Genomic DNA, 15,026 nt, shown 5'->3' with positions numbered 1-15,026 from the left:
GCATAGGCACCTACACCAAAGAGTAGTGAACTCTATGAATGTCGTTGACACCTGAGAAAGTAATTTTAGGCTGTTTATTTGAGTCTATCTTTTAGGAGCTTAATATAAACCTTATACAATTTTAGTACTGACCTCCAATAGCTGCTGTGGTAGAGGCCAGTCAGACAAGACAAGTTAGAGGACATATTTAATTTCTGAGTGGAACAGTTTCTTTCACAAATATTTCCAGCCTTTATTTTGCATTACAGTACAATTTTCTTTTCTTTTTTTTCTTTTTTTTTTCTTTTTTTTTTTTTTAAGCACAAGTGATCAGACTCAGGCAGGAAACAAAGAGACTTATGATTGATTTTGCTTAGGTAAAGCAGTGATTTCTATCACACTAGCCTTTACTTGATGCTTTTGGCTGCTACAAGGAATCGATTTACTCTACTTGTCATAAAAATCAAAACCAAAGCCAGCCCAGCTCCTGGTACACTCTGCACAGAAAGAATGCATGGCTTGCAGAACTTAACTCCACTTTTCTGCAGTAGATGGGCTGAAGATTGCAGGAGTTAATTACCATCAGCAGAGAAGGGTTGCATTTCATTACCAGTGAGTCCAATTCTGACTAAATAAAAAAAGCTGAAATGGGAGAGCGATGACCACAATAAGTGGCCAAAACTACACGTGCTGAGAGGAATGATTTCCCACTGCCGATGTTTAATACAGCTAAGGTGTTCTGCAATTTTACTTCCACAAGCCAGAGGGTTTATTGAAATCCTGATAAATAGTAACAGAAGCAGGTGAGAAGTGGGACAGAAGAAGGGAAATGGTAATGCAAAATATAAAATTGCTTAGCAGAAAAGAATGGAGAGAGCAAGCGAGCAGTTTGTTATCGTTTATTTTTCTTCAACATATCATTCAGTTTCAGCTGTCTCCCATCTCACCCAGATCTCCACCATTTCTCAGAAACGTCTTTGGCATCTCATTCTCCTCCTGTCTTTCACCATCGCTTCATTATTTCTTAACTGTCCCTGAAATGGCCCGGGCAGGCGACAGGGGGAAAGTGAGCAGGGGACACGGGACCAGCCTGCGCCCCACGAGTCCGCCGCATTTAAGCAGTTTGCAAAAAGCGGGCGAGGGGCGTTGCAAATAATGTTAAACGTGATTAATCTCCCGGATTCCTGGAAATCTGACATGCATGAGTTACAGCGAAACCTCTTTTATTTCGCCATGAAATGCTTTTGCATAATGAGAAAGAAAATGTCCTCTGTGCCCTAATCAACTCTGACAGGTCCTGGACTCCCAAATACTTTTATTTATGGCATTATTTATTTCACCCCTAATAACCGGGGAGGCGGGCCAGCGGCTCCCTCCGTGCGGAGAGAGGAGGGGAGGGAGAGCGGGAGGGATGGCCGGCGGGGCTCCGCGCCTGGCCGAGGGGACACAAAGTTTTGGCGGCGGCCGTCGCTCGGCGGGGCGGGCCGGTCTCGTAAGCCCGCGGCCCCCTCGGGCCGGGCGGAGGCGGCGGGGCCCCGGAGCCGCTCGCCCCCCGCCCGGCAGCTCACCTGCCCCCGCCGGGGGTGCCGGGGGCGGCGGCGGCCCCGCCAGCGCCCGCCTCCCCGCCCCGCTGCCATTAGCAGAGATTACCCTAAACACTCGCCGGTCGCCGCCCGTCTCCCTCCAGGCATTGGCGCGACCGCCTGTCAATCAGGCCGGCGCCCCGCCGCGCCGGGGCTCCGCCGTGCCACAGAGACGAGCGCGGCGGCGGCAGACACAGCCCCGGAGCGGGGCCGCGCCGCGCCGGGGGAGGCGGCGGAGGATGGAGGAGGAGATGCAGCCGGCGGAGGAGGGGCCCAGCACCCCCAAAATCTACAAGCAGCGGGGTCCGTATAGCGTCCTGAAGACCTTCCCCGGGAAGCGGACGACGCTGGCCAAGCGCTATGAGAGACCCACCATGGTGGAGGTGCCCCGCGGGCGCGGAGCGGGGCAGCCCTTCTCGCACGCCGCCGAGCCGCTGCCCTACGCCCCGCACGGCCCCTTCCCCAACGGGCCCGCCCGCCCCGGCGCTGCCCCCGGCGCTGCCCAGGGCCACCCCCGCCCGCCGCCGCCGGCCCCGAGCTCCTCGGGCCGCTACGGCCCCTGCCCGGCGGTGGCGGGGGGCGGCGGCGCGGAGCTGAGCGCAGGTACCCGCAACTCCTCTCTCTCCTCCGCGCAACTTCGCGGGGCACTTCGCAGCAGGCGGCAGCGGGATGGGGGCTGCGGCTCCGCCGCCCACACGCGCACCCCTCTCCCGGGCGGCCGGCGAAGGGCGCGACGCCCGCCGGGTGCCCCCGCTCGGGGCTGGACGCGGCGGGGACGGGGCGGGCGGCTGGGTCCGTCCGCTGCTCGGGCGTCGCTGAAGTTCCCGCGGCGGGCGGGGCCGCTGCCCGGCCGGCGTCGCCCCGGGGCGGTGGGCAGGGGTCGCGGCGGGGGCCGTGCTGACAGCCGCGCAAGACTTGGCGGGGCAGGCGCCGCCGGCCGGTGCGCACCTGCGGGAGGGAGGGAGGGAGGGAGGATGGAGCTGCTGCCGGCGGGGGCGGACGGGGGGAGCCCCGGGCCGGCCGCTCCGCTCCGCTCAGCCCCGCTCCGCTCCGCCAGGGAGGGCGGCAGGCTGGGGCCGGCTACCGGAGGAGCTGCTGGTGATGGAGAGGCTGCTGATAGAGAGGTGATGATTTTAACAGAAAGAAGATAGATCGGCTGCTTGCCTGCACCGTTTTCATAAGATGCAGCGACAAACAGGAGATCAAATTTTTTTTTTTTTTTTTTTTTTTTTTTCTTCTAAGGTGTAAGATACTGAGACGCTGAATGCATATCTTTCCTCTAGTGATGGCTTGGAGTTAAAAAACCACGTAGATCTTGATATGCAACCTAAATTTGGCATCAGGAAATGGGAAATTGCATCTTTAAGCAGAGTACAATCAAAAATGAATTACAATAAATCCTATATAATTGCATAGGTCATTCTCTTTAATGAGATTTTATTAACCTGACTGTCAAGCTTTTGAGTCAGGCAGATATTTTATCTTCTTCAACTGATAAAAGTGTCAGCTATAAACCACCATATAAATATTCATAAATCTACACATCTGTGGCAGCCTATCAGCATCATTCTTTTGGACATTAAAAGCATTCTAATTACTTTCTGTCTAGCAGAGCTGAAATGCTGCCTGTTATAGTATGTGCTTGGCAGGCATGATTGCTTTTGTTTGCCATCACAAATAGCAGCATCCTATTTTATATACTGATGGTCCAGAATATATTCAGGGTTTGACTGAACAGGATGAATATTATGAAGCACCATCTGGTTTTGATAACATCGGGTATATTAACTCATCTGTTAATTTTTGACACATCATTGATTTATTTATTTAGAAAAATTGGATCCTGTTTTGGTATGTTGCTGTTTGCCTTTGTAACAAATGTGATGACATTTCCTTACTAAACAGGGAGATACGCTAGTTAATAGGATATATGGCTATGTTTTAATGCCTGGGTTTGCTTAGAAGTAGCCTTGTACTGGATGAATTTAGCATGTCTTGTTACAAATAAGTACTTTACCAAAAAAAGTTTAACACTTGAATAGATTAGCCAGAGAATTCACATCTCTGGGGCGTAGTTCTGTGATCCGTGGCACAAGGTCATCCTTCTTCCTGAAATTGCTTCTTATATGAAATGCCCAAATGGTATTTAAGTATTCTTTGTGGCCCACAATCAAAACACTGATGATAAATGTGACACCTACATTTCTTTACAGAAGCAGATTATGCCATGGAAAACATTCAGCTGTCTGGTAGATATATGAGGCCATATTCACAGCAAAGCCCTCTGGGCTTCGATGAGCAGAAGTTTGGACTTTCTTTTTCCTGGGTACATTGTACTAACCAGGCACTAGAGCAGGCTTCAGAGCTTGTCTTTGATTTAGTTCTATGCTAAAAAGAGTGAAGGAATTGCCATTCATGTACCAAAGTTCTTTGAAGTCCCTGTCCCTTCAACTGCGCATTCAGGCTTTACTTCAGGTTCCTATATGGGTCCCAACTTACCCTTTGCTCAGGTTTGAGTGCCAAGAGAAACTGAACAGGAGAAAGCAAACCAGAAACTTGCTACAGTGTGTACAAGTAGTATTTTGCACAAGTTGTTACCAGAGGTGGCCCACAAAGTTGGGAAGGGGACTGGAGCACATCCCTATGAAGACAGGCTGAGAAAGTGGGCACTGTTCAGCCTGGATAAGAGAAGGCTGCATGGAGACCTCATAGCAACCTTCCAAAATCTTAGGAGGGCCCACAAGGAAGCTGTGGAGAGACTCTTCAAAAGGAACTGAAGCAACAGGACAAGGAATAATGGGTTCAAACTGAAATATGGGAAATTTAGGTTAGATATGTGGAAAAAAATTTTTACTGTGAGGCTGATGAGGCACTGGATCAGGGTGCCCAGAGAAGCTGTGGGTGGATGCCCCATTCCTGGCAGTCTTTAAAGCCAGGTTGGATGGCTCTTTGAGTAACCTGGTCTAGTGGAAGATATCTCTGCCCACAGCAAGAGGTGTGGAACTAGATGAACTTTAAGGTTCCTTCCAAGCCAAAACATTCTGTGATTCTATGAAGCAATAGGCAAAATTTAGATCTCCTAGGTATTTTAAGCCCAGAGGTAGGGATGCTTTGCTGAGCTGTGTGCCCGTCCTTCCTGCTTGGTGATGGAGTAACACCATCAGCTTGTTCCTGGGAGCTGTAGCACTACCAAGATGAGCAGGAAGCTAGCTGGGACCCCAGTACTGTATGTATGTGAAGAAGTCCCATTGTCCAGAGGCTTGAAATCCTCTTAACTAACATGTGAGCCAATTTAATAGCACAGGCTGCCTCTGGGGAAGCAGAGTTGGGGTTTTGCCCCTGGAGAATGAGAGCATTTGTATGTTCCCCATGCACAGTTGCCCTGTACTTTGGCCAGGGCCTGTGGGGTCTCTGGGCTCCCCACAGCAGCAAGGGGAACAGGCTCAGAACACCTCTTAGCCAGAGGCTCACCTCAAGTGGTGGGTGTTGTAGACAGGGATAGATCATCCCCTGAGTAGATGTCCAGCTGCACATCCATTCTCCACAAGGCAGTCACAATCCATGATGTGTACACTTTCACACTTTTCCCACTCAGTTTATCCGCAGCACTTGGCAGGTGCTTACTTGAATAAAGGGGTGGAGTGCTGTAGAGCAATTTTGTAGGGATACCCACTTCCTAAGTTCATTTTCAGAGATATCTCACTTTTTGCTGATACCTTTTCACTTGTGCAGGCAACAGTGAGCAAATATTAGTAAAATGCCACTCCTGGGATGCCTAACTCTGTGCCAGCAATTTAAACACTTAATGCAGCTGAGTCTTAAACTTCAGGCATGACGTTTCTGGCCCCTTGGGATTCACAGCTCCAAGTTTGCTTTTGAAAGTGGTCACCTCAAACAGTCACAACTAAAGATGCTTCCATATTTCTGTAGCTTTTTCTAATGGTTAGAACTCTTCCCAAGGGTTTTCCAGATTTTCTCTCAGTTGCTCTCTAAGAGACCACTCTCACCTCCAAACTCCAGCAGAATTGCAGGAAGAGGGACTAGGGAAAGGAAGAAAAACAGGAATTCTCCACTCAGTGCCATGGTGAAGAAAAATTTAGCTCAAGATCCCATCATGCAGGGAAAGATCCTGCATGAAAAATGTCATCTTACTCTGTCTGCTGTTGCTGCTGTGAGCCACATGGATGGATTCATTCAAAGTACCAGCAGATACCCACTTTCTTCTGTAAAATATTAATTCTTTATTAATTTATCCAGATTATTTTCCTGGTATGAAAACTATCTGTCTTTGGTAGTATGTGCATTGAACTGTAGCATAATCCACCAAAGAAAGTCTTTTTCCTTAGGAAAGCATGATGTAGACCTTACAGTGAAGCTTAAAATTTAGGGTGGGCTTTCATGGAAAGCACAGGAAGAAGAGCAGGACTGGTAGCACCTGAAAGCAGTGCCAAAAACATGGCACATTTAAAATGACCAGTTAATAAGGCTTTGTTATGCCCAGACAGAAAAACAGTTTGTTCAGTGGACAGCGAAGATGAAGATCGGTGTTCTGACCTTACTTTACAAGTTGTGAGCCCTCATCTGGAAGCAGGACTCTCAGATAAGTACTGAAATGGCCAGACACTTGTAGCCTTAATCCACTGGACTGTCTTGATGATCTTCAAGATCATCAAGAAAACATTGCATAGTCATAGGAGGTGTCAAATGCTCTCAATTTTGTGACCTAAGCACAGTTGGTCATATCTAAAAATATAATGACCAAGTCTCTATGCTTGGATAAAGGCCAGTTTGAGAGGTACTGCCCCAGAATCTCAATTAATAAAAATATTGTAATAAACAGATCAAGAAATACAAATAATCAGGTGAGAGGGCTGAGTCACTGCAAGGTGAAGAGTGAGATGATTGAAATTGCTAAGGAACCTGAACGTCACAATCCCACTGAAAATTGAATACCAATTAATACATTCCCTGCACGGGAGAATGTAAGGCATTCAGACCCACAAAATACTTATAAAGATGACTTTTAAAACCACTGTCCAAGAATACAAAGGAAAATTTGGAAAATCCACAACCTGAATCCAGAGCCACTGAGACCCAACACAATGCTTATTAATAAGCTGTCTGATATAAGTATTGAAAAGATCCTTAGGTGTGGGGAAAGCTGAAGTTATACCTGCCAAATTTTCCAGGCATCTTTTCTGACGCCTTAGTGCAAGTTATCAGACTGAGTTTCAGACATTTGCTCTAACTAAATCCTGTTTTCAGTCTGGCAGTTAAATAGCTAAGAACCTCCCTGAGTCCCAGTGTCAGTGAGAAAAATATGTGAAGATGAATGCTGTATCTGGGAGTTTGTACCTGGTTTGCCATGTGATAATATCTTCTGGTTGCTTGCAGTCTCAGACAATCCAGTTAGGAATACTTATGCTTTTAGCAATTTAATCCTGTTCTCTTAGCACTTTATGGGTCTTATCCAGCAAGTCCACCTCCAGGCAAATGTGTAGTTAAAGTCGATAGAAGTTCTGTAAGACTAAAGACTCTGGGGTCTGAGACATTAGAATTACATGGTTGGTGAGCAAGGTAATAAGGAAAAGGAATATCACAATAAGACTTTAATATACTGCTTACATTGTTTTAGTCCAGTGCAGTGATTTCACTAGAATCCTACTTTCATAGAAAATACATAATATTAAATCAATTAAGAATCATAGATTGGTGTTTATTCAGTAGTAATCACATAAAAACAACTTTTTGTCATTTCTTAAGTGATTAGACATTGCACAGTGCTTGCATTTCTAATTATAGATGGTCTGTAAAATCTGAAATCCCAATTTCTACAATATATGCTAAATAGGCAACATTTTTTTTTTATCCATCATAAGAAATAACTGCAGTTATCATTCTCATTTAGGGTTGTTCAGACTGTGGGTGTGTGCACCACTACTGGTGTAGAAGTCTCTTCAAAGCAGAACCTACTTCAGCACAGAGACAGATATTTCCAGAATATGTGGTGAGAACATCTCTCACTATTGCTGTCCAGCAGTACCCAGAAAAAAAGCATTTGTGCATCTCCGGGTTAGCCTTTCAAATGAGCCCTGCTTTGTCATGGCTCATTTTTATGTCTTTGAGTATGGGTTGAAGTTAAGAAAAAAAACAGTAATTGCTGTTATTGTGCCCTTGTAATAGATCTGATACTGAAGATTAAATCAATAATGTAATTTCTGTATAAAATTTCAGTTACATTTTAAACCATTATCACAGTGACTATACCTAATGCATAAAATTTTAAAACTAAACTAATAATTAATTTCATCTTTACTGATGTTAATATGTATTTTGGTATTCTTCAAAACTAGTAATTTGAATGTCAGGTTACTTTTTGCTGGTTTTAGAATAAATGTTGGAGTAACATCTCTTATAAGAGTCTAATCCCTTTTCAGTTGTTTCATTCATATCTTGTTTCCCATGCAACAAGGATATGCAAAAAATACGTAACCGTTTTGTGAACAGAGACAATAATGATTAAAATACAAACAGTATAGATGACTTCAGGTCTGGAATCAGATTATAGGATTAAAATGAATGAAAAAACACTCTGTAGTAGGATTACAAAGTTACAGTCAATATCATCCTGTAATAATTTTAAAGGGGAAATGTGGGAAGAAGTGAGACAAAGAAAGCACATTTTGGGGTTGTTAGTGATGCGTGAATTTCCTAGTTTCCTTTTGGTTTATCAGGTCTCAGCTGGAAAGCTTCCATGTCACCAGGATTCTGTTCTTTTAATTCATATTACATCTCCTGTCTTGTTTTGCAGTTGCATTAATTTTAAGGGTTAAAGCTTTAGGTTGGTGTAGAAAAAGAGAAGTCGAGGCAGTGGGTAATGGACTTGGCACCTCATCGGCTCCCACTTGGGTACCAAAGCATTTCTGCCCTTTGGAGTTCATAGTGTGGACAGAGGGTACTGCATAACGCTTTGGATCAAAGATGTGTGTAGAAATCTGCCCTCATTAGTCTGAACCTGTCTCCAGGAGTGTGATATGGCTCATAAATGCAGGAGGCTGATGGTGAGGATGCTTGCAGTGGTCTTAAGGCCACTCCAGTCCTTCCCATGGAGCCCCTGGGCAATCCCTGCATGGCCCCAGGTAGCCTCATGACCCAGCACTGGGCTTGGGCTTGCTCTGCCCACCTCAGGTTCCTGTTTTTTCAGTTAAGTCCTCAGCAGATCACATCAGGGTTTTGTGCTGGGGAGGTCTCCTCTGGCTGCGTTCAAGGCTGGAAATATTTGTATTCTGCTTCAGCCCTGCCCTAATCGCAGAGATCCGGAGGATGGTACAAATGCAAGTTAGTGTTGTTTCAAATATTCTTCAGGTCAGCTGTACTGACCTCAGTGTAAAGTAGATTTTCTACTAGACAGTGGAGGATCTTGAAGAAGTGCCATGAAAGTGCCACCCCTTAAAGGCCTGAATTCTGAACATTTCTGTTCTTTATGTATTATGAGTGTGATGAGGCTACTGATGAAGTTATGGTAAATGAAGGTCTGGGGTGCTTAGTCTCATGTATCTGTAGCAGGTTGCCTTTTCAAAAGTAAATGCGTTTGTCACTTTCTAAAAGTCAAGCCTGCCTGAGAAGTGCTCTCCAAAATTGGCAGTGCTTTAACCTACCAGTCTTTTTTTCTTTTGCAAAATGTTAGTTACATCTGTTTAGATACCTAGAGGAACTTAGCTTTGAATAAAGTGAAAAAAAAATTTTAAAAGGCACTGTTTCTACTGGGGAGCCTAACAGGTCATATCATAAATACCTTGGTCATTTTCTGTCAGGGTCCAGGAAGTATTATAGCAGCTTCAGCTACACATGTAGACATTGCAGAAATGAGCCATCCTACTCTGTAGATTTAGCTTGTATCTGCTATTGCTCCCTGAGACATGACACCTCCTGTCATGAGAGGCAAAGCTGAGTAGGTGCAGCACGGCATCCCTATCCTACTTCCAGAGCTGAGCTGCTGTCTGCAGAAACTGCTGCACAATCCCATGTAGAGTTTGCTGATTGTATGCAGAGCATCTTGAAGAACTCCACTCTCCACTGTGCCATACTGGCCTGCCTGCAAGCCTGTAGGATGTCTTTGCTTGATTTTAGAAGAGGGGTTTGTGCTTATCACTCTGAGTAGTTCCTGGACATATCTGGAACCTAGAGCAAAAGGAACAGAAGCAAAGTCCATAGAACTGAGGGTCAGTTGTGGGGAGTGTCCTGTGCCCAATGTCAAACAAGTGCATCAAAGACAAAAAGGAGAAATAACAAGCCTTGTTGGAAAGGAACTGGGCATAGGACAAAGGTATAGTGCAAAGTCCTACAAATATATACAGATAATGCCCTTCAGCAGCTTGAAATAGGCTTTGAGGTCAGTACATACTTGAACTTGTAGCAAATTGGATGCAATTTGAATTTTCTTCCCCATTTTCATGACTTAATCCCTCTGAAAGAAGATGTCAGTAAGCAGTGTCTATCATCACAATGCATTTCTGATTAACAGCAAGGGCACAAGGGCACTCTCAAAATAGAAACAGAGTCAGGATTGTTTTAAATCACAGTGTTGCAGAAGAACTAAAGCAGAAGCTATAATTTTAATATGTTCAAGAATAAAATGCATGCTACTGTAAACAGTTGTGTACATTCATCTAGCTGCTACTGCCTGGCTTAACCTCTTGCATTAGGTTTCTGTGATTCATCTTTTCTTCTGTTGCAGAGAGTCGAATGATTCTGGATGCCTTTGCTCAACAATGCAGCCGGGTTCTAAGTCTCTTAAATTGTGGTGGAAAACTACTGGACAACAATCACTCTCAGTCCATGATTTCTTGTATAAAGCAGGAAAACCCAAATTATAGTGAAAGACAAGAGCAATGTCAGCTTGGGAAAATGGTCCATAGTCAGACATCAGACATTTTAGACATAGAGATGCAGTATATGCAAAAGAAACAACAAACCTCAGCCTTTCTGAGAGTTTTTACTGATTCCCTTCAGAACTATTTACTTTCTGGGAGCTTCCCTTCTCAGAACACCTCATCAATAAATGATTTTAGCCATTTGGCAGATGTGGATCCACTTTCAGCCTCTCCAGTACACACTTTAGGTGGATGGACATCTCCAGCAACATCGGAATCTCATGGTCATCCATCATCTTCTACACTTCCAGAGGAGGAAGAGGAGGAAGAGGAAGAAGGTTACTGCCCTCGGTGTCAAGAGCTAGAGCAGGAGGTAATTTCATTGCAACAAGAAAATGAAGAGCTTCGTAGAAAGTTGGAGAGCATTCCAGGTAAATAATCTGCCATGTAATGTGATAAATTCAGAGATAAAAATAATGTGGGTAATAGTTTATTTCAAGTTTTAGTAATTTTTAAAAGTTGCAATCATAATAATCAAACACTGGAATTTGTCTCCAGCCAAAATTCCTACAGCTGTGCCCGTGAAAAATTACCTGCTGATACTTATCTCTGTGAATATTGAGTCCTACACTAGTAAGGTGTGTTCAGGTGGGGATGCACTTGTAATCCCAAATTCCAAATATCAGTGGTGGTTTGTCCTAGTAATTTCAAACATTCATAATTTTCATAACTCTTTAACTGTCTTGTTCTTTAATTGACATTGCAACTTATAAACCTAATCCCCTTTTGGGGCTCCTTTTTTTTGGTTACTGTTCAAAGTTACATCCATAGTTTTACCTGAAATAATTTTCATTTTTACTTTGAACAGTTTCTCTTAAATTGCTGCTAGCTCAGTGAGAGGCATTACTATGTCTCCTCCCATTCATCTTCAAATAAATCTGAAAAAAAAACCAACAACAACAACAACAACAAAAAGCTAACAACAACTTTCCAGTTCAGCAATACCTAGAAGCCACTGGGAGAGAGAAAGAAATCAAATAGAAACCCCTTCTGTGAAAAGCTTCTCTTGCTCTTTAAACCTAGGACCTGTCACTGTTCCGGTGAGCCAAGATACTTGAAGAGTGGTATGGGATAAGGACCAGGTATCTTGGACCTGTATTTTCTAAACTTTCAGCACAGGCAAAAATATACCTCAAATAATAATACTAAAAGCAAATTGGAATTTAGCAAAGAAAGAAGCATACAACATGCTTTTGACATGTATGAACACTAAGGAACAGCATCTTTTTTACCTGAATTTGAGGTGCTTAGGGTAGTCCATGAAAAGCTAATTGAACTGATCTCTGAATGGCAGAAAAGCATGTCTAGTACAGCATGAGCTGCAAAGATGCTAACTATGCAGAAAGGAAGAAGGCAGTAACCAACTACTGCCCCAACATATAGAGGCAGTTGCAAAATCTGAGCAAAATGCAAGCAGTAGTCTTCATAATTCTTCTCCCCAGGTATCAGTGATGTACTATGCATTATTTATATCACATCATGTTTTTCTTTTGTGCATTGGTCTGTAGGGATACTGGCAAATCCCATAAGCAGTATTGTTCAGTGCAAAGAAAATGCAAAATTTAGAGTAAGTCTCTCACTTCTCCCAAAAATTTAGAATTACCATAACTCATGTAGTGGTTGCAGCAGTGGTTAGTACATCATCTGGTATCGCATGACAAAGGGAATTGTGTGGACTTCAGCTCCTGTGGAGTCCTACCTTCAGGTGTGTAAGACTAGAAATGATCCTGTAGGGTTTGTAATCTGACTGACAGCTTTCATTCAGTCCCCTGTACTGAACACAGTAATTTTTTGACTTTCACTAATGCATAATTTGTATTTGATTCAAGTAGTATCTCAGAAGGCCTCCAGTTTCTGGTAAGCAGTGGCTGTATCTCTTACCTGACACTTGGTTCCAGTGCTTAATTACACTGGTGAAAATATCTGCCTTGTTTTCTGCCTGACTACCTGAAATCAGCTTTTAGCCATTGACTTTTATGCTTTGCTGCCCTAAATGAAGTGCTCTATAGGTCTTGGTACTTCTTTTGATTGAAGGTACTTACAGACTGAAAGCTGACTTAATTTCCATTTTAAATAAACAAAGCAAACAGTACTGTTTGAAACTCCTCAAATTACTTGAACCCTTCTTAGCAGTTTTTTTCCTACCCTTCTGCTAATTTCTTTAAAATCTGGGCACTGGAAATGCATGCAATATGTTCCTATGAGCCTGATCAAAGGTGAATAGAACTCTTCACTTGCACCCATGGTTTCCCTGGTGGGTTGTGCAGCTGAGCTTCTCATTCTGTGCACATTTCTTCCTAAAAGTACACACTTTGTATTTGTCTGTGTTCATGTACTGAGTGTTCCAGATTGCTCTGACTGTCCCACTTGCCCACTGTTTGCTGATTTGTCCATTTCCGTATCATCCAGAATCTTTCAAATTGTTTTTAAATCAATTTTGTGGTACTGGTTAGGAATGTTGAATAGTTTTGAAGATGTTGTTAGTCCTTGTTGGGCCTTTCTAGAAACATGTCTATTAATGATGATTCCTGCAATGGCAGATATTCAAAATGTCAATAGCAGGTTCCTAATAGATAGGGTTTGATCTGCTGGTGTTGAGTGTTGCTGCTGTTGCAATCAACTAACTCACGGTAGTAAGTAACATGCCATTCAGGAGCCTAGGTATCTTATACTGTTCAGCCCAGCTTTTTCAGGCAAATCTATATGCTTATCAAAGAATGGCAATCAGGTTAGTCTGGCAAGATCTACTTTCCATAAGACCATTTTGGCTGGCATTAATTATATTCATATTCTTTAGTTCTTTGTCATTTGAATCTCGTGATTGCCTGTATTTTGCTAGGATTAATGCTGGGTTAAGCAGCAAGTATTTACCTGGGTCATCACACTTACCCTTCATCCTCACTTAAAAGTGATAAACATACATAATCATAGTTATTTTACACCCCCCAGGAATCACAAAACTCCTTGTTAGCAGTGTATCAAAGGAAGCAGACAGACATAGAAGATGTGCAATAAGGTAGGACTTCATCTGCCAACATAAAATCGTCATCAGATACATCTGCTGCTTTCTGGTGACATATCCAAATAGATCTGAAGTGACCCATGTGTTTGCAGAAGTCTTGAGAGCCACAGAAGGTCCCTCAGATTTTGCCACATGGTAGAACAGAAATTCTCAGGCAGTCACACAGCCACCACTGAGCAAAGTTAATAAAAAATAACTAAAGACAATGTCTAATTATTTTTGTCTCTAGTGTTCATTTTGCTCCTGTGAGCTTCTACTACCAAAAAAGCTGGCAGAAATTTTTCTGTAACTTGAGATGCCCAGCTCTACATGTAAACAGGAGCTTGTGGTCCTGTACCTTTTTTTGTTTTTTGCTCATCAAGATGTTGCATGCCTCAGGAGGCAAACAGAAAGCTCTCTGCAGAGTGTCAGTGTTGTCTGCCACCATCTATCACATCAAACTCATCTCAGAGCACAAACTTTCTTCCCTGCATGTTCATCTATGTCATGCAGGCCATCAGCTGGGCCAGGGAAGGCAATGAGCGTGGTGGAGAGGCAACCAAGGCAGCAGCTAGATGAGTGTGAAGGTTGCCATACTGTCTCCATCGAGCCATTGAAAGGGCAGGAATTTTTTTACATAGTGGTTTCTCTTCCCATCCTTGGGAGAGCTAGTCCAGAGCTGCTGGATGAGGCTGGCAGGGGACCCTCTGGGGCGATGGCACTGTGCACCATGCCCTCCCCACAGTCGCTGAGGCTCCCACTAGCAACTCTGCCAGCAGAATATAAAAGCACCAACCCCTCCCTTCTGCTGTATAATATGAATCATTTTATCCTTCTCCTGAAATACTTTGCATTTCTTTTTTTTACTTTCCATATGCAAAAGCCCTTTTAAAATCCATGAGAGTTTGCGATCTAAAAATAGTTGCCGCTATACATCTCTGCCTCAAGCTTTGCAAAGCAAGGCTCACAAAGAGGCTACCATGAAAAAGAGTGTTTTCTCTGCAGATGTAAAGGCAATGACATTTTCTTCTTTTTTTAACAAATATTACAGAAGACATATCCTCCTGTAACTTTTGGACACAGAAAATAAGATTTTTCAGTTTTCAGGACTCTGCCCTGTTGCTGTAGAGCCCTTCAGTTCTGTGGGATCTTTTTGCCTGTAGCCTAGCATCACTCTTTGGCAGATCGCCACTGGGGAGAAACGATTACATGGATAAAATATCCCATATATTTTAGTTGCAGAATGGGTAGACTTTTCTTTCTCAAAAAAACCTCATTTGATTTGACTGAAACAATACTTAAATTTGTATGAAAACTTAGAATACATATTTCTGTAGAATAAATGAAGAAAAATACTGTATTTCAGTGCCTGGAGTTTAAAGCAGTTCAACTTCTTTCAACTTGTCCAGTTTTCCCAATATCTATTTTTTTTTAGGGCAAAATATTAACCATTTATTAACCATAAAGCATTTTCAGTCTTCAATTCAACTGAACAGAAGAGAAGCATTTTCATTTGGTGTGTTATTGTGT

The 15,026-nt window shown here is 43.5% G+C and overlaps 1 protein-coding gene across 2 annotated transcripts in view; it reads left to right on the top strand.

Moving 5' to 3' along the window:
- Window positions 1-781: 781 nt before the first annotated feature.
- The window catches only part of BEND4 (BEN domain containing 4), a 31,791-nt gene continuing 17,546 nt past the window's right edge, over window positions 782-15,026 (top strand). Inside the window, exons 1-2 of one of the 2 annotated variants that reach the window (XM_030270987.4) lie at window positions 782-2,165; window positions 10,300-10,866. In XM_030270987.4, the coding sequence (XP_030126847.2) occupies window positions 1,301-2,165; window positions 10,300-10,866 (1,432 nt within the window). In that variant the 5' untranslated portion in view covers window positions 782-1,300. The remainder of the gene's footprint in view (window positions 2,166-10,299; window positions 10,867-15,026) is intronic. The other variant, XM_030270986.4, reaches the window with a different exon arrangement.

This window comes from Taeniopygia guttata, chromosome 4, assembly GCF_048771995.1.
Source record: "Taeniopygia guttata chromosome 4, bTaeGut7.mat, whole genome shotgun sequence".
Classification (NCBI taxonomy): Eukaryota; Metazoa; Chordata; class Aves; order Passeriformes; family Estrildidae; genus Taeniopygia; species Taeniopygia guttata.
This window is presented reverse-complemented; position numbering and strand designations above follow the sequence as displayed.